Source organism: Glandiceps talaboti, chromosome 5 (assembly GCF_964340395.1).
Source record: "Glandiceps talaboti chromosome 5, keGlaTala1.1, whole genome shotgun sequence".
Taxonomy (NCBI): Eukaryota; Metazoa; Hemichordata; class Enteropneusta; family Spengelidae; genus Glandiceps; species Glandiceps talaboti.
In genome coordinates, this window is record NC_135553.1 from 17102812 (window position 1) to 17125238 (window position 22427).

Here is a 22427-nt window from a genome sequence, read left to right on the forward strand (position 1 = left end):
GGCAAGAATGTAAAACAGTGAACAGAAAGGATGTACTGTAGTTATATATTGTATTCAGACTAGGGGGTCAGGTTAGGGATAGAACTCCTTAGCATAATCCTGATTTGTATCATATGTGATGTGAGTGGACACTGTTCTGTACTGTAATAGTTCTTATAACCCACAGTTTCTTTGTATGCCCACCAGTACATGGAAATCTATTTAGAGGTAGTGTTCACAGCAGTACGATGAACACGTAACATATAATGTTAAACCAGATTTGTAGAGTTGTATCATCCACAACAAGTGAACTGTGGACACAACTCTGTAAGTGTTCTCACCCTCAACTGTTTTGTGTATATACCAAATTATTGGAAATCTTTGAAGTAGTAGTCACAGTAGTTAGTTCTACAAGTTTGGTTTGTATGTGATTTTTGACTGTCCAAATATTCATAACTTGACTTATAGGACCTATGTGAGCGACACGAAAAGGGAGTATTGAAAGACCATCAATCAGCTTTACAGAAGATGGGTAACATGAAAAAGAAACGAATGACAGCTACTATCAAGGGTCAAGAACAAGCTGGCACCGTAGAACAATTAGAATCTAGAATTATTGAGGTTAGTATGACTCTCATGTAGGTTGGTGTGACTTATGAACTTTCAACTCTGGTGCAGAAATGACAGTATTTGACCGAAGGACAGTTTTCAATATATCTATTCATAAATTTTTGTTGTACCATAACTTTTATTCATTTTGAGCAAAAAAGTATGATATTATTGTCTGCTAAAATGTTCCCGCCCACATCTAGTTGATGGAAGTAACAATTGAAAAAAACAAATAGTAGGTTTAGTGGCAGTGGTTGACAAGTAACTTATGTTTTAATTTGTTGTGTATTCTTACAGCAAGAGAGTGAAATTATGAACATGGAAAACAGGAATTACTTTTCACTACACTGTTTGCAAATGGAAACTCAACTTATTCACGCCAATTTAGAAGTTATAGCAGAAATTTTCCAATTACTTGCACATATTGAAGCAAAAGGATCCAAGGAGGTATGTATTTATTTCATTTACAAGTATTTGTGATATTTCAACAGAAAGTGATCATTTAAATTGAGAAATATGTTTGTTTGGCAAAAACCTGCCAAGAAATTTAGCATACACACCGTTTGGAGAAAATTGTGGCTAAAAGTAAAAGGTTGATAGGCGGAAGATGGCCAGGGGAGGGAATTCTCTGCTCACTCATTGTAAGCCATTGGTGTCTTTGCTTATTAGTCAATATTTTGATGAAAATAGTATTTTGTATTTATATTCTTCTGTGCCAGTATTTTTAGTGTGAGAGGAGAATGCATGTAGACAGTACTTCTAAAATTAGATGTTACCAAACACATAGCCCTCTGTGTTGATGTCTTACATTTCTTTCGTTTTTTTCATGTATCTTTCAGATTTTCACACTATGGGAAGACCTTCAACCCAAAGTGAATACCCTGATTCCGAGTAATGTATCAAATGCAAAGTCCAACCCTGGTAGTCCCATTGCATCACCATTAGCGTCACCTACATCAGACCGTATCCCATCATTTCCGTAGGGAATCTATGTGCAATTTATATTATAGGTATATTAATGAAGTAACTTTTCAAATAGCAAAACTCAAGTTTTAAGTAAAATTTAAAAAGCAATTAAAAAAATATATAATAAATTCTGGCTCAGCCAAGGAATTTAGCAGACTAGGCATCTTTTGGGTGTAAAAACATTTGACGACTACGTGTCATTTTGGAGGGAAAATATTTGACAAGACTACGTGTCATTTTGGAGGGAAAATATTTGACATGCTACACGGTAATTTTAGGGGAAATTGTCATATATATGACAGGAAATAATTTTTGCAGACTATGTGTCATTTTTACTGGAATTAATTTAGCCGGACTACATACATTTTTGGTAGGAAAAAAAAATCGACACAACTTTGATGGGAAATTCAAGACTGCAAGTATAAGGTTGCAAAATTTTCTAAATTCTGAAAGTCTGTCTGCATACTTTGTCACCTTTGTTTTGGAAACTCTGTCTACAATCTTGCATTTGGTACCTTCATGTAACATTTCACTGTCTAACATTTGCCATGATAGTTTGTTAAAATTTCACTGCCTTTCATGTGCTCTATCTCTGCAACTTAAAAAAAATTGGAGGCTGAATATACGAATAAAATTTAATAGGCCATTGTACTTCTAGTTCACCTTGATTTTGAAAAAAAAAATTGTCATGATGCAAAGTAAAAAAAACTTTGCCAACTTAAAAAATAACTTGAATTGGCCTAATGTTTTTTATGCAGTCATAGCTATGAATACAAGATAAGACATTACATATAGGGTAAGTAATATGTAGGTAATAGGTACACGGCACATCTATGTTACTTAGATCATAGACAGTGGACACTTTCTATGCTTACATTCACATCAACTTTTTAACATCAGTACACAACATGAAGACTTTTCATTCCACTCTGACCCCCTATGTTGCTGATAATGTTTTCACTAGGATCAGTTATGACGATATAGTAGTCACACCAAAATACAAAAAATACACCCAGTTTAGAAAACAAAATATGCCTTGTAAAGATATGAAGTTAGATGGTCAAAGTCGAGAGTTTAATATATTTGTGATGTTTCTTATCAATATGTGAATAAAAAGACTGACATATCGCACGACTGCAAGATCTCGCGTGATTGCACAACCATTTTAATCGTAATCAAGACTAGTCTCTTCCGTATAGAAATGTCATGATTGATGTTAATTATTCATGAGAAGTGATTAACATGTACTTATTAGCATAAAGAGGTGCTTTCTTATTACCTGTCACCTGATTCAAAAGGTCACCTGACTCAGGTCAAATGTCATCTGCCAGTTGCTATGGATCGATACTATGATAACTTATAACATAAGCTTTCTTTGTTAGTTCTCCCTATCTTTACCAGAGAAGTAGCCTTGGATAATTCTCTTCTCAGTGGATCGGCTGAATGTGACTAAAATTTAACTTGCAGAGTCTGAAATTAGTGCTGTCATACATTTCTGTAATCTTTATGTAAATGCCAGGTCTTAACATTAAAATGTAAATTGCCATGGTAATTTGTGAGGTGAACCTTTACATCATGTTAAACAAGACATTTCACCCTGATCGGTCATTTCCCCTGCCAATCATTCACACAATTAACATAATTACCAGTGGTGAATTGGCACCGGTAAAAGCAGAAGAGCCCAGTTAAGATTCTAAATCAAAACAGTTATGCAATCATGGGAGATTTCGCAGTCACACAAGATTTCAGGCTTTTTTATTCACAAACCGATAACATCACAAATCAATCAATCTATCCAAACCACAACTTGACCAGTCTAAAATGAAATAGTGTCAGCTGCAATTCATCTTTAAAAGTGTACTGTTCATTGGTTGGCTAAGTAATATCTTGAGTACCAATCATGAAATCATCCAATCAGAAGAATGAACACTAAGTATAAATCTATACAACAGTTAGAGTGACAGCACTACACAACTCAATATATCAAAATGTAGTCAGATGCGAAAATAAATCATATTTATGTTTTGACCTAAATATTTATTGTTAACTTTTTATGTGGTTGATTCATATAGAAAACGTCAGAAGCAATATACAGAATCTAATTATTAAAAACATATTCTTTCTGAGTTCAAAATAATGTGACATGTTTGTGGGCCAAAGTTATACCCACCTATGATAGAGCTTTCACACTACCACAGACAAGGGCGAATTTCTTCCCTGTCTGTGATTCTACTGAAGATGACTACCCATCTATGGCAGAACTTCACATGACTGGAGACATCCACATGGTTTGGCATTCTGTGTTATGTAGTTATTTCTTCATTCAGTTCAGAATCTGATAACTGTTTATTCAGGAAGACATTCAGGGTAATTACGCTGCCTTGCGTTCAAGGACATGTTTGTGTTTAAAGTGGCCATATGGAGAACGAAGGGTATTTATTTTAGATTTTTAGCACAACTGAACTTGTTCAGTAGTGCTATAGGGATCGCCCGGCGTCTGTCTGTCTGTGTGTGTGTGTGTGTGGATGTGTGTGTGTGTGTGTGTGTGTAAACAACTTAAAGTCAAAAACCGCTGAACCGATTGCCACGATATTTGGTGGGTCCATTACTTTGGGTGTCTAGTTGGGAAATTGTTCAAATCAAAATGATCACATCACAGGTGTGTGATTTGGGTCAAAAAATTTGATTTTTGGTCAAAAAACTTAAACTCAGAAACTACTGGGCAGATTGGTGCGAAATTTGGTGGGAACATTCTTAAGGGGATGTAAAGTAAGATTTGTTCATGACGGGATGATTCCATCAGTGATATGCAAATTAGGGCTAAAAATGTGTCTTTTTGGTTAAAAATCTATAATTCTAAAACTACTGAGCAGATTGGGCTGAAATTTAATGGGAATGTATCTAGGGATGTATGGACGAAGAAGTATTAAGCATACCATGATTCCGTGAGTGATATGCAAATTAGGTGTAAAAATGTTCATTTTTGGTCAAAAACTTATATCTCAAAAAGTACTTGGTCAGTTAGTCTGAAACTTGGCTAGATGTTTCTGAAACTGTTATTCTGCAGATTTTCTTAAAAACATTTTGACAAAATTGGCCCTAGCGACCATGACCACGCCCTTTAGCAACAACCAAATGGCAGTATATTTTGGTCAAATAACAACATCATCTGGTAAGCAAGTGAGTAAACATTCAAAAAATGTATGCAAATACCCTAGCAACCATGACCGCGCCCATAGCAACAGCCAAACGGTGGTGTATTTCACAAAGATAACAACAGGGTTTAATAGATAATTGAATAAACATCCAAAAAATGTATGTAAATTTGCATAGCAACAAGACCACGCCCATAACAACAGCCAAATAATCACGTATATTGCAAAGATAACAACAGGAATAGAAAGACAGATGAATAAACATTCAAAAAAATGTATGCAAATACCCTAGTAACCATGACCACGCCCATAGCAACAGCCAAACGGTGGTGTATTTCACAAAGATAACAACAGGGTTTAATAGACAATTGAATAAACATTCAAAAAATGTATGTAAATTTTCCTAGCAACAAGACCACGCCCATAGCAACAGCCAAATGATCACGTATATTGCAAAGAGAATATCAGGAATTCATACACAAGTGAACAAAAACATACACAAATGTATGCAAATGTATCTAACAACATGACCACGCCCATAGCAACAGCCAAATGATAGCATTTATCGTAAAGATAGCAACATGGTTGGATAGGCAACTGGATAGTTATTCAGCAAATAAACACCTATTGTTAGCATAGACTAGCATATGGATAAACATTTTTAAAAACTACAGTTGTGCTACAACGCCATTGGCGGTATTTTTAATATATAAAACAACTTTACCTTGTTTTCCAACATTGGCAAAGTCCATGTTTTGTAACTCAATAAATTGCAAAAGCTAAAATAGTGTGGGAAAATGTTATTATTATGTGTACAATAACAAACACTTCACACACTTTAAAAAAAAAAAATTAATTTATTGAGTTCCAAACAAGGACTTGGTACATATGTAGTTTCACACTGCTTTTTCAAGTGGACACATATAGTAAAGTAGTTTTATAAATTAAAAATCCAAAATAATTTGTCATCCATATTGACACTTTAAAACAATACATACATAAAGTTGATAAACATCAGAAAGTTTAACAAAATAATAATTCTAGGAACAACAATACACACACTTGAAGGGTTCATAACTAACATACAGCTTGCATATTAGGTGAGCAGTCTAGAGAAAAAATGTTATAGGTTATATAGCTCCTAGTACCGGGTAGAATGTCTATCTCTGAACAACATCATCTCGAGTATTACGTTGTATTTGACAGTCCAAAGCATATTGTCTGAACAATTCTATCTTGATTAGTATGCTGTATTTAGCAGTCAAACTGTAATTTCTATACAACTGTGTCTAGATCAGTATGTTGTATTTGTCAGCGTATTCTCTGCCATATGCTTATTGCTCCATATGAGAACACAGGTCATTTTATTTGACTTTATGAACACTTCACATTCACACACACACACACACACACACACACACACACCAGTTCAGTCCTTTCATCCCAAAACTTTAATTCTTGCTGTTGTGCCAACATGCCCACTTTGTCACTCACAAGTCTTAAAATAAATATGTCTTTGAATATTTAAGACTTGATACTTCTTCAAACAAGTCTAGAATGATTACATATAGTCTGTGCTAGGTATTAGGATTGTACCAAGCACTGTAACACGTAAGAATTAAATGGATATTCCCGTCAAAACCAGTGGAATACTACTTTTATTAACCCATCATCTGAAAAGTGTTCAACACGCAAGTTCACTTTGTATTAACTGTATACTGAATTAACTTAAAGAGTAAATTGGCTGATTTTATTTTCAAACACTTGATTGTGATCAACATTACAATGAAATACGACTTTGTACGGAAATATCAATGTTCAACTATGCTTATTTTGTGATTTTATCAAATGGCAGACATTGTGTTGAATGTAGAACAGCACGCCAAACTTACAAATTAATGTCAAAACAAAGGATGTTCATATAATGGATACCAGATGTTCACTCTTCAGACATGTTTTATTTCTTGCCTATAGATTTGATTTTACACCTGGGATACTGAACCTATATGTAAATTATATTGACCTTTGACCTTGAGGGGACAAGTAAACCATGTTAATATGGTTTCCTACTGATGCATGAAATGTTGATTTTATTAGCAGTACTTTTTTTTTTTTTGGCAAAATGTTTTATTTCCGTATTGAAAGTTTTGATTTCTAATATCTTTGCCCCAATACTTGTGAGACTTTAGTTTTTAAAAAAGCAGATAAAAGGGTTGTAATGTTGTTTAGCATGTCAGTCATTATAAGTACTAGTCACAGTAGATCAATGTCAAAATGTACACTTCATTCCTGTTGTTCTGTATTACTACCAAAATACATGAAATAAAGGGAAATGTATATATTTTCAATGAGTGTCTGTTGTATGACTGGCTTATTTGCATAAATGTATATGAATACAGTGATTTGTATGTATATATTTTCAATGTATCATGTTTTACTGGCAAATGTATGCAAATACACTGATTTGTATGTAAATGAGTGTCTATTGTATGACTGGCTTATTTGCATAAATGTATATGAATACAGTGATTTGTATGTATATATTTTCAACGAGTGTCTGTGTTCAGTTGTGCAATATATAAAATGTCTTGGTGGGGGGGGGGTCTTCATGGTAGTCGTGGCATGTAAATTTACTATGGTAGGCAACAAAATACAAGGCAAATCATGAATATTCAATGTGCAAGCGTTCCATACTCATGAATATGCAGTGTTCAACCATTCCATATTAATGAGAGAAAGCATGACTGCTAGTAAGGGCTTCCACTAACAAACGGCCAATAATTTTTAATTTGTATTTCTCGGCAATTGCACATAATGTAAGTGATGTAAAAATCATAAAATGACTACAACCCAAAGTTTTCAAAAATGCCTTTATTTCCTGGAGTGGCGTTCTCTTTAATTCTGTCAGTCTCTACAACCTAGAGATGGTACAAATCTTAAATTGAAATGTTTTGGGTGTAAATTGAGATAATTGATAAGTACGTCCTACCTTACAGTTCATTAGGGTACTACATCACATCCCGTGCACACCCTCATGATACAGTGTTTTCAACAGAAAGTAGTCCGATTTTTTGTTTTCAGGTTTATTCATTTTCAGATTTGAGGTACATCACAATATGTAGTACAGTATATGTGACTGATCTAGAATTAATTATTTTGGTTTTGGTGAAAGTTCTTACCACCAAGAATGTTGTTGTTACAGTAGTGGAAAGTTAAGCGTGTTTATGTTGACATACAATTCGTTCATGTTGACAGGGCAAAAGTAATGCTTAGCTTGCCAGTGCTGTAATAGTGAATATAGTGTTTATAAAATTCTACATGTAGTATTAAGCTTCATCCATTTCAACATCACTGTGTCCATTGGATTGAGGTGTGAGATGACTGGAGAACATGACAGGTTCACATTGAAGTGTACGTAGATTAACAAGAACACATACACTGTTGTCTACAAACTTTGGTACAGTAATCAGCAGTACTTTGTGACCAGCTATACCTGCAAGAAACAAGAAACACATGAAGGATTGAGTGAAAACCACACAGTTTTTTTAGTCTGTTTACGATATATTCCCTGAAATCTCTCATACCTAGGCTTGTAACTACAATTTGGAAAAAGCTGTTTATACAGTTTGAAAATCTCAATGTATAAATGCTCAATCAACTTGTCGTCACCATGGAGTTTTCAAAGATATGCAGATGACACATGCAAATGAAGTGTATGCAGATTAACACACGCTCAACTGCATGTGTTAATCTGCATATTCTTCATCTGCATATATTTGAATACTCCATGGTAACGGCAATCTGATTGAGAATTTATACATTGAAATTTTCAAACCGCAATTACAGCAATTCTAGTTACCAGCTTAGGCCAAGATAATATACCGCAAGTCATTAGTGTCGTAAACAGGCTACAAACTTTGGTATGGAAATTTGGAATTAACAAATAAAATGTGATGAATTTGAACACTTACTATCAACAACTTTAAACTGGAACTCAGGTTGATTTCCAGCAAAGTAGATGTGAGGGCATTCTGTCAGGATAAATGGATCCTCAGAATAGAACGGATAACAACCTGGAAACAAACACATGAGATAAAAACAAATCATAACAAAGAGATATACATTAGATCCACAAAACTTTACGCTCAGTCTTACAAGAGATGCTTCTGAGAATTATGTCTTGTAAATGGTGTGTAATATATTGCAAAGATAGCGGTTTTCTGTATCTGGTGCTGTGGGTGCTGTAAGGTGTTCCATAGACTTACCGAATGTATCTGGTGCTGTGGGTGCTAAATGACAGCACTGTAAGGTTTTCTATAAACTCACCTAATGTATCTGGTGTTGTGGGTGCTAAATGACAACACTGTAAGGTTTTCTATAAACTCACCTAATGTATCTGGTGCTGTGGGTGCTAAATGACAGCACTGTAAGGTTTTCTATAAACTCACCTAATGCATTTGGTGCTGTGGGTGCTAAATGACAGCACTGTAAAGTTTTCTATAAACTCACCTAATGCATCTGGTGCTGTGGGTGCTAAATGACAGCACTGTAAGGTTTTCTATAAACTCACCTAATGTATCTGGTGTTGTGGGTGCTAAATGACAGCACTGTAAGGTTTTCTATAAACTCACCTAATGCATTTGGTGCTGTGGGTGCTAAATGACAGCACTGTAAAGTTTTCTATAAACTCACCTAATGCATCTGGTGCTGTGGGTGCTAAATGACAGCACTGTAAGGTTTTCTACAAACTCACGTAATGCATCTGGTGCTGTGGGTGCTAAATGACAGCACTGTAAGGTTTTCTATAAACTCACCTAATGCATCTGGTGCTGTGGGTGCTAAATGACAGCACTGTAAGGTTTTCTATAAACTCACCTAATGTATCTGGTGCTGTGGGTGCTAAATGACAGCACTGTAAGGTTTTCTATAAACTCACCTAATGCATTTGGTGCTGTGGGTGCTAAATGACAGCACTGTAAGGTTTTCTATAAACTCACCTAATGCATCTGGTGCTGTGGGTGCTAAATGACAGCACTGTAAAGTTTTCTATAAACTCACCTAATGCATCTGGTGCTGTGGGTGCTAAATGACAGCACTGTAAGGTTTTCTATAAACTCACCTAATGCATCTGGTGCTGTGGGTGCTAAATGACAGCACTGTAAGGTTTTCTACAAACTCACCTAATGTATCTGGTGCTGTGGGTGCTAAATGACAGCACTGTCAGGTTTCTTTAAACTAACCTAATGCATCTGGTGCTGTGGGTGCTAAATGACAGCACTGTAAGGTTTTCTATAAACTCACCTAATGTATCTGGTGTTGTGGGTGCTAAATGACAACACTGTAAGGTTTTCTATAAACTCACCTAATGTATCTGGTGCTGTGGGTGCTAAATGACAGCACTGTAAGGTTTTCTATAAACTCACCTAATGCATCTGGTGCTGTGGGTGCTAAATGACAGCACTGTAAAGTTTTCTATAAACTCACCTAATGCATCTGGTGCTGTGGGTGCTAAATGACAGCACTGTAAGGTTTTCTATAAACTCACCTAATGCATCTGGTGCTGTGGGTGCTAAATGACAGCACTGTAAGGTTTTCTATAGACTCACCTAATGTATCTGGTGCTGTGGGTGCTAAATGACAGCACTGTAAGGTTTTCTATAAACTCACCTAATGCATCTGGTGCTGTGGGTGCTAAATGACAGCACTGTAAGGTTTTCTATAAACTCACCTAATGCATCTGGTGCTGTGGGTGCTAAATGACAGCACTGTAAGGTTTTCTACAAACTCACCTAATGTATCTGGTGCTGTGGGTGCTAAATGACAGCACTGTAAGGTTTTCTATAAACTCACCTAATGCATCTGGTGCTGTGGGTGCTAAATGACAGCACTGTAAGGTTTTCTACAAACTCACCTAATGTATCTGGTGCTGTGGGTGCTAAATGACAGCACTGTAAGGTTTTTTCCAGGATATCCAATGTATTTTCCATGGAACTAAATCTATAGATATCATCAATATTCTGTCCTGACGTCCCCAGGAATCTGTCAATCAAGTTATTAAACAATATTATAAAATATGACTAAAACAGTACAATACAGAAACTATGAATTAACCAATATATTACCAAAGATTACAGGCAGATGAAAACTAAATATTATTTTTGAATTCTATAGGTAAATGTTACAAATTTTAGATGTCAACATAGACCATTGATAATGCACATATCTGTCAAATATCTCTGCCATCTATAAATGTGTAAAACTTGAAACAATTTGTGAAGACATTCAAACAGACTTGCAACTAACTCTTATTCACCCATTCTCTGTATTTCTAAAGAAACTCATACCAATTCTGAATTGAAAGATTTGAATGTTACACTTGCCAACATCAGACTGTGGATAAACAGAACCTGTTATAGTGTTACAAACAGGGAAAGTAAACAACTGAATTGGATTAATAACAATTGGCACAGCATGTCGGAACAGCAGAGACTTGTATTACACACCATGGTTTGATAAGAACAGTTTTATGACATCTTTATGTGTACATGAAATGCCAGGGAACTAGAAATTTGTTTGTGAATGTGAACTATTGTGTAAAGGTTATACAACTGTTCTTATCAAATGATGGAATGTAATACAAGTCTCTGTTGTTCCTACTTTCTGAGCCCAAGTGTTATTAATCCAATTCATTTGTTTACTTTCCCTGTCTGTAACAGGTTCTGTTCGTCCGTGCTCTGATGTCGGCAGTTGTGTAAAAAGAAAAGAAAAGAAGGTTGGGTAGTTGAAGGATGAAGCAAAGGTTGTCTGTACCTGATTCCTTCTATATTGGCATCATATGGATTAGTGACTGTCTGTAACGTAGGATACACCATGGCTTGTGGAAACATACACCGATGTAATGGCTGCTGTGGTAAAGTATAGTTGGCGGGGTCGTACTCTCCAGGCATTAAATCCACTGGTACACAACTCTGTTAAACAAAAACAAAAATAATGCCAATCTCGTGGAGCACAGCTGTAGAGTTTGAGCAATGATTGATATACTATTTTCAGAACGTTTGATTTGTACAACATTATTCTGTCTTGGCAGGTAACTATGAACCTCAGTTCAGTTGTGAGGGTGAACTTACTTCATTCTATGTATCTCCTGACCTGACCGACCCTATATGTTTTCAATCTGGTGAATTTAAAAAAAAAATTGATGCCCTCTACAGCAGGATTAGAAAAAAAATCACAACTTCACCAATTGTCAGATGTTAAACTCACAAGTTTGTATCCGAGTCAAAATTACAGTTTACTGCTGAAATTCTGGAAACTCAATAAAACAAATGGTTCAAAATTTCCTTGACTTTTAATTGTCATTTCTAAGTCATTCAAACTGTTGAAGTACAAGTATGAATTGAACTCAGTACTAACATGTACTCATACACTTACTATTTTTACTTTTTTTTTCAAACTTTTTTTTTTCAAACTTTTTTTTTACTGTTAACAGACCAACTGGCCCATCAGTTTTGATGTGTTACGACAAGAAACACTGAACTAAGTAGGGCTAGCCTGATAAAAACTTTACTGGTTTTATGATCTGAAAAATTGGCCAAGTTATGATATTGAGGATAAAGTTTATTTTCTATCTTTTACTGTTTGTGATTTTGTGATCATTGCATAAATCAGAAAAAAATTTCACACATCAATGCTACTTCTAGATTTGACATTTTAAGAGAATTAAAATTTCCACCATGCCATTCTTGGATTTCAAATATCTCTTCAAATATATTTCTATAGAAAACAATTTGTCAGTTCTTTCCAAATACAATTTGTGCAACTAAATTTCAAGTATAAAGCAACTACTTGTTGGTTATCTTACCACTAACTGAGTTAGAACATCATCCAATGTTTTGACACCTTCAACACTACCTGCAACTGTCTTCTTTGTCAGGTATTTTGCCTACAAATTTAAAATCAGAAAAGTGAAGTCAAAACAATTTCAAAACCCTGTATGTAATACCTGTAATTGTCTCAAGCTGTAATTACTATGGTAGAGAAACCCCTTCTTTTAATGACGAGCTACTTTCAAATGTTCAAATACATCAGCACATTAACCAATAACGCCCCCCCCAAAAAAAAAAAAAAAAAAAATTAAAAATTAAAAAAAAAAAAAAATTTTTTTTTTTAAAAATGTAAAATTTGTTTAAAAATATTTAAAAAAAACAAAAAATAAACAACCAAACAAAAAATAAATTAAATAAATAAATGAATGAATGAATGAATGAATGAAAAAAAATATTAAAGAGTACAGTTCGTGTCAAACTTTAAATATTCCACGGCATGTATTTGAACAGTATAACAAAAAAATTTAGTACAGTTTAGTCTAATAAAAAATGCAAACAATTTGACTACCTTTGTTAAATGTAGATGTTTATAAACCTACTAACCGTGGTGATGACGTCTTTGTCTTGTGTACTGCGACTGAGTGAATTACCAGCAATTATCACCCGTACAATATTAGAAAACTTCTCCTGATCCATCGTATCACCCAGCTGTCCCGTTACCATGTCAACCAGTAATTGTAAACCCATCAAATGGTGGCCTTCTTTGCCAATACCAAGTCCAGACATCAATGCTACATATCTGATGTAGAGACAAATTTCAGACATTGAAGTTTAAAATTAGATTCTTGTGAATTGATGATTAATTTCATTGCATGGTCGTTTGTGGCTTAAGTCCAGAACTCAAATTTGAAATTCAAAGTTAAGTAATGATCTATACTACTCATGGCACAGTACAAATAGATGTGATATCTGTGATATGTATAACTTTTGATTTGATTGATTTTTTTTCACATTTCATTTACAGCTAATAATCCATAGCCACACAACTGACCAAGTGGTATAGATATGTAGAAATGACACCAAAGTTTAAAATTACCTATCAGATTCTGTCAGTGTTGGTGGTATCTGTTCTGGTAATTCAGCATAACAATAATCATCCACTTGGAATTTACCGCCGTCTATCTCACAACCATACACTGTTACTATAATACCTGTCAGAAAATAGAAATGACACTCAAATTATCAGAGCATATCTTCTTCCCCCCACTGCACCACTAAGAAGCTTTCTTATTTTGATCTGCCACTTCATATCAGTATTAGGATATTACTGACTTTGTAAAAATGACCTGTGATTTCATTAGTATTGGCTATTCCTAAAAACTGACTTTTGATCTCAATAATAATTATTGATCTATGACAGTAATGTTTTTTTACCAACATGTGACATCATCAATACTGACCTGTGACATCATCAATACTGACACATGACATCATCAATACCTATCTATGACATCACTACAGACCTATGACATCATCAATACTGACCTGTGACATCAATACTGACATATGACATCATCAATACCTACCTATGACATCATCAATACAGACCTATGACATCATCAATACACACCTGACATCATGAATGCTGACCTACATGTATGACATCATCAATATTGGCCTATGACATCATCAATACTGACCTATGACATCATCAATACAGACTTATGACATCATCAATACTGACCTATGACATCAAGACTGACCTATGACATCAATACAGACCTGTAAAATCAATACAGGTCTATGACATCATCAAAACTGACCTATGACATCATCAATACAGACCTATGACACCACCAATATTGACCTATGACATCATCAACACTGACCTGTAACAGCTGTTTTCACATCTAGACAACCGACCAATATAATCCTTTGTAGTTCATCTTCTAATATCAGCTGATCTGACTCATCAGTAAATTTTTGTCTCACTGGTTGCGGCATCAAATTGTGCTGAAATGACAACAATAAACAAACAACAATAACAATAAAACCAATGTTATAAGGAATTTTATGTCTCGTTGTAGATCTCGGGAGATATGCAACAACGGTTGGCAAACGAGATCATGGTTAAACTTTCCCCGTGGCCATGTGCGCTGATGTTGAGAACAACAGTGTTGCTAAGCATTTGATACTTTCAGCTTGACAACCCTCAAGTGGTTGCTATGGGTGCAATGGCTCACACAGGATCTCGTGAGATCTGCCGTGAAATGAAAAAAACGGCTTATTGTCCGAACTTCCCATTATTGCTATTCATTAGAAGTATATAAATGATCTCTTTTCTTTTTCAATTTAAGTTGTCTGTTTGTGGTTTATGTGCTCCAATAATTTACATCCTAAATCTTAGTAGTACAGATTATCAGAACACAACCAATATCTACACTTCAAAGTCTAGAGTAGACACACATTAGTTCAAACTGAAATTATTATACCTACCTCTTCACTAATCTCTCTTAGAATACTTGGTTTCAATTCCATATGTTTAAACAGTGTACCAGTTACACAACACTTCTTGCCTATTCTCAGGTCACATAACTTCATGATGGAGATATCTGTTCCTGGGATGTTACAATAATTATGTCAAAAGTCAACATTTGTCATAAAAAACTAGTTTGCTATTCACACACTGCCATTTCTATCCCTTTACCCCTTTCTGTTACTGGGGTTCCCCAACCTGAGCAAAAACACTGATTATAGTGACACTGTCATGCAGAATGAAGACAAATATTGTGAATAGAGTGTATCATTCCCTCTATAGAGAAGGTTTATGACTGACACATACATGTACATTCCACTATAAAGGTGTTGTTCTGAGGAACAGTTTGCCACCATCAATGAAATCAGATTTGAGTCAATGACTTCAGAATTTAGATTTTTTTTAAATGTTCTTCGCTGTCTTATAGTAACAGCTTGTCTTTAACTTTTTGTTAGTCCATTTTAATTAGTTTAGTGATATATTTTTTGCTTTGTCCATCTGTGGTATGTGTGTGTTAGTTTGTAATCTTGCAAGCAAGTTCGTTGGGATGAATACTTTGTACAAAAAAAATGAATAAACTCGATTTGAAAAAAAAAAAAAAAAAAAAAAAAGAGACTCAAGAAAGACGCACTAGAGCAGAAAGCGAAAGTAACTTTTCAAGCCATAATACCTACCCCATTTATTTTTAGCCGCTTTAGTTAGCATAGGTCTCATAGACAGTAGACGTTCTGCATACACATGTGCATACTGACGACTGAAGCTTGAATCTCGCAGACGAAATCTGTCGGACAAGTTTTCATACGAACACGACGGACGCTGAAACTCGACTTGTTCCTCTGTTGGTTCCTTCAGTAGTGACATTGTTCGATATCTTGATCAAATGTTGTTTGTAGGAATTAAATAACAAGCTCTACCATCAATGGAATTGGAAGAACTCAAAGTACTGCAGACCATATGATAAGATACGAGATTGGCTGTTTCAAATTTGCCAAGCAACTTCAGATTCGGAGCAAGTATTCACCTGGTCCTCGAAATCAATGAATCCAAGTTGGTGTCTAATAACAATCAACACATTCCACTCTTCAAGTCATGAAACAGAAGAAACTTACTCTGTCCCTTTTCAAGCTTTTCTAAACCTATCAATTCTAGTCTCGTACATTATTCCCTTTTCGCGCCACCTAACCCACAACCTCTGACCTTTGACATGAGCACCAGTCAAACTTCTGAGCTTTAATTATTTGAATTATCAACTCTACATGGACACTTTCAGATTACAGATTGTATATTGTAGGAATGGATTAATCCTAGGGATATCATTTTGCCGATAAAATTGTAATATGCCAACAAAAACACCCGATTTAAAGACTCTCGCATAATCACGCGTGATTTGTAGGGATTCCCTTTCATTGCGTCATGAGTTTCTTTGTTTACATCGGGAGCGAACGCTGATAATAAAGATAGATTTACGGCGGCGACTCGGCGCTCACAGAAATGGTGATTTTTTAAGGTCCTAAAGTTCTGATAAAGATGTGAAGAATGAGACGGGACCCATCCCAGTGCTTTTTATGGTAAGATTTTAATGAAATTCCCACTGTTTTTATATAATTTACGTATGCTTTATTGCGCACGAAGTAAACACGTAAGTTGAGTTACACAGCTGGGTTCTGGCCACAGCACACAATGGCTGCATAACACAATAACACTGACACAATCATACGCCAAAAATAGAAATGAGCCGATAAGTTGCGAAGGAAGGACTTTCTAGTGTTGCATTACCAACCTAGTTATAAAATAACACGGTACCACTTTACAGTTAGCTCGTAAATTCGTAATGTGGGATTTATCTGCAATCAATAACAAAAACACCGGACCAAAACAGTAGTCGTTTTGTGATGTGACCTTTTATGGGAAGCTTTTGGAAGAGTTTCATTGTCCCATTTCTAAAAAAACTTGCTGATAGTTTTCAAATGCCAAATGAAAGAAGAAACTCTTGCCGATTGATAAGAAGCTCAACGTCGATAAAATGGAAGATGATTTTTTTTTTCCAAAATGGATTTTCAGCCAAAGTGACAGAAACCCCCACACATGATAGGAAGTAGCCTGAAATTCTTATTTTGATTTGACCTTAAAATTTATTTCACTCCAGACAGGAAATAGGAAACGGGAAATAAGAGAAACCTAATAGAAAAATGTTTGGATTAAACAGTCGATTAGTGCAAGCTGAGCAGGTGAGCAACCCTCCAGCACACCCAGAAGATGAACAAATGAAAGCAAGTAGAAATGCTGAAAATACTCTAGTGGAAAGGCTTAAAACAGAAGGTCAAGTCCCAGCAAGTGATTTATTCTGTAGATTACGAATACCAGATGCATTTCATACCAGAAGACATGAAATCGACATTGTTGTACTCACAGGTAAGAATTATCATATTGTAAATTTCAATTCCTGAATAAATAATATATTATAAATGTAAAAATTGAATGACTTTTTCAAGACCGTGGATATTTCAAAATTGATTAATTTTCAGTTCAGAAAATAGGTTCAGGTGAAGTATAATGACAAACAGAGTAGGTGAAAGGCAATATTTCTTTTTGATTATTATGTTATAGTAGAGAAAATTTTAAACAACACATTTTTTTTGCTTTGTTTTAAGATATAATTAGTAGAATTATAACAACAACATTGGCAACATTGTCTGAAATAAGTTCACCAGTGCAACGAAGCTCTGCATTGCAAATCCAAACTGTCTTGACAATATATGTTTGACCTTCAGTTGACTTGTTGTGAAAAGATAAACCTGACCTTGACTTGTCTGGTGCATTATAATCATATCAATTTTTCCTTGACCCCGTTTTGTATTCAAATAGCATACGGAATATTTACTATTGAGGTAAAAAACTGGTCAGGTGAGGTCAAATTAAGTAAGAAAGGTGATCACTGGCTGCAACGGAAACATGTCTACCATGGAGACAATGGCACATCGGTGGAATACGACACACAGCATGGCAATGCAATGGATACCATTATAGCTAAAACACAGCTGCTTCGGAGTCAGCTCATCAAAAATGGCTGTTGTTTGAAAGACAAGTACTTCCATCCACGTGTGGTGTTTATGAACCAGCGTGTTAAGCTGAATGAGAAGATAGCAGGGATCCCAGAAGTCATACTACCAGAAACGTTGTCATATTTTGTGAAATCGTTCCAATGGAGTTTACTGGGCAAAATGACAAGCTCTATCATACCTGCTATCATTTCAGGTAAGTTAATGTTTTCTATCAAAATGAGAGAGAGAATTCTGAATAGTAGTAGTAGCTGCATATCAGAGAGTGTAAATTGAAATAAGGAAGTGAAATCCTGTGTCATTGATAGCATTTCAGTAACTAAATCAAATATAACCATTTCTAGCATTTAGTTTATTAAGGACTACAACACACTTCCTTGTTTATACATTTAGCCTTATCGACACTGTAATAGAATTACTAATGTGAAAATCCAAAACTAAAAGTGTCCTAAAAAGGCTTTCCTATTTTTTTAGGAGTCATATAAAAAAATCATAATTTTTCAGCAAAAGGTCACAAAACTTTATAAAAACCCTGAGACTCAAACATTGCACAAGGACATTGGTTGTTACATTTTTGTGTTGCTTTCCTGTATCTGTTGTGAATTACTTTGTTTGTGTGAAAAACAACTTGACCTACATTCATGTAATTGTAAATGCTTTTCTTCAACCATAGTTGTATAGTAATACTTTGACAATGAAATGACTGTAGGTACATTGTTGTACTTGACTGTGTTTTTTTTTTGGTTGGATTGACAGGTCAACTGTCCTATGCCATGATGGAGGCTGCTAGAAACATATTGATTAAAACTGGTACATGGGATGTTGTACATCTCAATGGAGGCAAATTATTAGAAGGTGCGTAGATAAAAAACTCACAGTAGTTCCAAAAAATGCGGTAAAAGCAATCAAGTATGGTAACAGTAACAATGGTATTGCACCATTGCTATATTGTGGAGTTGTGATGGGCAAATAGTTAGAGTGGCTGGCTTGGAATCTGCAGGTTGCAGGTTTGAGCCCCATTACTGCTGTTTGTTTCCGAGTGGCTAAAAGTCCTTGGGCAAGATTTGAACCACAACTGTGCTTCAGTCAACCCAGCTGTATAATTAGGGACCTGGTAGGATAGAGGTTGCAGTTTGAATGCTTTAAATCCTATGTGCGTATAAAGGCTGCAATGGATTGTATGCTCCCCAAGGAGTTGAGGAAGTATAAAGGACCATTGTGCCGCTATAGATCCCAGCCATGGGTAATAATTGTAAAGTGCTTTGAGCAGAGAAAGCACTATATAAAAACTAACATTATTATTTAACATTAGTATTATTTAATCAATGGAAGGCTGTACAAGATCTTAATCTTAATCATAATCTTTATTTCTTATAAAGTGCACTTACATTAAAAATAATCATAAATGCACTGTACAAGTGACAGAAAAAACAAAGTTGGTAAGACTGGTATTAGGGGTTTAAATTATTTTGAATATAACAAAAGTTTTGTGTAAGGAAGTTGTGTACCATAGTGATCAGACTGTTGATGCATATCTTATTAAAGGGAACACTATCGCAGTTAATAATGGTATTTTCATAAACTTTCGGTTCTGGAGGGTCAATTCATTGTTTTACATCACCTACATGATGTACAATTTCAGAGAAACATTAAGTTAAAGTTGTGCCTCATTTGAAGATCTTTCCAGCCTTACCCCATGGGAGTCAGCAGAAATGTTTATGCAATGGTTGAACAATGAATATTCATGACCTTTTTATTGAAGGTTATAGACACTTAGGATTCATGAATATTCATTCACCCATAGGTGATGTAAGACTGTGAAATGACTCTCCAGAACCCAAAGTTCATGAAAATACTTTTATTTCCTGGAGTGGTGTTCCCCTTTAATCATGATGGTTTGGTATGTAGCCAAGATTAATTCAAAACTGTTTTATAGCATGTGGTATTCATTTATTGTAGCAATATGCTTTGACTTGGTTTCCATAGTGATCTCATGCCCCATTTACTTTTAATTTTTTTTATAGGTGATTTCAAAGGCTGTGCTCACTTCAGTCCAAATCGTGGGGAAACAGAAATGATACAATTCTCCCATCAGAGGAATGCTACAATGAGTTCACTGTGGGCAATTGTTGGCTATGTTCCACAAGCTACCATTACAATGTACCGGCGGGGAGGTGCTGGCTGGCTGTGGCATTCCACACTTGGAAGTGTCACCATTCCGTACAATGCTGATGTTGTGTTCAGAGTAGCTGGGGAGGAAACTGACTCCAAAATACCAGCTAATGATATTGACATGATTGTTCTCAGTATTTGAAATGAATTTGCAGGCAATATATTGAATTTCATACAGAGAAGAAATCGTGTGTTGTCCACCACGATTTTTGTGATGTTGTTGAGGTTTATGAAGTAAGTTTATCATGTTGAATAAGTAAGTTTTAAAATGTTGTGTACATAGTCAGCGTGAAGTTTACCATAACTGAGTCAGATTTTTGTATCGCCATTTAATAAATGTTAGCATTTAAAGTGCATCACTTTCATTACAGAGTTTACAGACGTGTTTGTTTGCAATTGTTGTTGTTCACAAACAGTGGACAGTTTGGTAAGTTATGATGAGCCATACACCATGGTGATTCTTGCAATGTCGAATGGAATGTATGACCGATAGTGAATTTAACAGGATGTATTTATTCACCTAAACATTTGTGTGTGTTTGTATTTTAAGGAGAAAGTGAGTTTCATACAAAAAATTTGAAAAGTAAAGAAAAGGAAAGTACATATCAGAAAGTGATATTTGTGGTTTTTTTCATTTTCAGTTTTGGTAAAAATATAAGTTCATTGTCAAGAAAACATAGCAATAGACCAGGACAAAAAATGATTGTGTGAAAAAAATGTAGTTATTAGATGTGAATAAACATTTCATCCCTGGCAGTATCAATATAAATGTGTAAATACAGTATTTTATCTAATCTAAAATTTTTAAATACTTCTTAGATTTCTACCATAAATCATATTATTATTCTTTCAATATTGTACAGAATTCAGTCTAGTTTTTTATATCAAATCTAACCATTTGAAGATAGATTTTACCAAGCATTTTTCACATTAGTCTGTAAGGTACGCCATGACGGGGCACCCTCACACATCTGTCAACCCCTCACAGAAAGAGGAGGCTGCTGAGGGTGGAATGTATCTCACAGTCTACTTTCACATAATCAAAATTTTATTCTTTTTTCCCTCATGACAGTTTAGTATACTATACTGTATATCAGTAGATAACATATATGCTGCAAAGGAATATTAAATTGAAAATATTCCCACTACCTTGTACTGTTCCATGACGATACTGCTAGTACAAATGTATATGTATACCAGTATTATTCTAGTGTTTAGGCTGACGTACAAAACAAAGGTTATTTTTAACTAATATTACCACTGTATGTCCAGTGCACAGTAGATGTAACCACAGATAAGTAAGAATCTTGTCTGTGCTGTTTACTAAAACCTATGATGAAAAAAACAGAACCAAATTTTAAAATTTTCCCCAAAATGGTGTTTAGACTTAAATCATTAATGAGACCATGTGATAAAAAATACATTCATATTAATAATAATACTTTAAGTATGTGCCATGTGTATCAAATGTCAGGATTGAAATATTGTTTTTCAATATCTTTATCTATGCCGCTATTCTTGGCTACATAGTGCAGGCATGGAGTAATTAAACATGTTTTGGCATGTAGAATGATATAATAAGTTGCCATATTGAACAAATACACCTAAAAAGTGTTGCCTTTTTACAGTTACTGTTACAGTGGTTTCAGGAGTGGCATTCAAAGTTACTGGTTATTTGTTGAATTGTTATTTCTCATCTATCGATATTTCTAATTTTAAGTCTGTGTGTAGGACACATTTTACATTTGTCATGTCCATTATAAGTGTTAAATTTCAAAGCAAGGAATTTAGCTATGATGATAATTATTATTACTTTTTAGTTTGTGAATTATTTGTTGTACCTTGACAAGTGTGGTCATTTACATGTAACTATCTTTAACTGTATTACATTGAATGGTTCTTGGAGTATAATTTTTATGATGTGTGTATTTTTTTGAGGTTGTATTTATAGCTAAGCCTTCAAAGTGTAACCTCCACTAAATGAACACAGAGTTTGTTTTTTTGTGGTGTCGCAGTTCTGTTATTTAATATTTTTTCCTTGTGGTGCTGTTATAGACACCAGGTCCTAAGTGTAATGTTGAATGTAAGTTGAAAACATTTGTACAAAATAAAAACAACATTGCAG

General features: G+C 34.9%; 3 protein-coding genes across 3 annotated transcripts in view; 2 read left to right on the forward strand and 1 right to left on the reverse strand.

Annotated features, from left to right (window-relative positions):
* Positions 1–4000, forward strand: part of LOC144435260 (sorting nexin-8-like) — a 29565-nt gene extending 25565 nt beyond the window's left edge. The window contains exons 11-13 of the mRNA XM_078123848.1: positions 448–600; positions 886–1035; positions 1428–4000. Of these exons, the coding sequence (XP_077979974.1) occupies positions 448–600; positions 886–1035; positions 1428–1571 (447 nt within the window). The 3' untranslated portion in view covers positions 1572–4000. The remainder of the gene's footprint in view (positions 1–447; positions 601–885; positions 1036–1427) is intronic.
* Positions 4001–7671: 3671 nt separating this feature from the next.
* LOC144435627 (DNA polymerase delta subunit 2-like) lies at positions 7672–16248 on the reverse strand. The gene is made up of 10 exons (XM_078124222.1): positions 15746–16248; positions 15032–15153; positions 14425–14548; positions 13632–13746; positions 13139–13334; positions 12571–12651; positions 11520–11677; positions 10621–10748; positions 8681–8782; positions 7672–8202 (listed from the first exon to the last, which is right to left on the reverse strand). The coding sequence occupies exons 1-10, from the start codon at positions 15930–15932 to the stop codon at positions 8036–8038; spliced, it is 1380 nt and encodes a 459-aa protein (XP_077980348.1). The 5' UTR covers positions 15933–16248; the 3' UTR covers positions 7672–8035.
* Positions 16249–16503: 255 nt separating this feature from the next.
* Positions 16504–22388, forward strand: LOC144435588 (uncharacterized). The gene is made up of 5 exons (XM_078124176.1): positions 16504–16639; positions 17218–17483; positions 17937–18326; positions 18887–18985; positions 20155–22388. The coding sequence occupies exons 2-5, from the start codon at positions 17261–17263 to the stop codon at positions 20442–20444; spliced, it is 1002 nt and encodes a 333-aa protein (XP_077980302.1). The 5' UTR covers positions 16504–16639; positions 17218–17260; the 3' UTR covers positions 20445–22388.
* Positions 22389–22427: the final 39 nt, after the last annotated feature.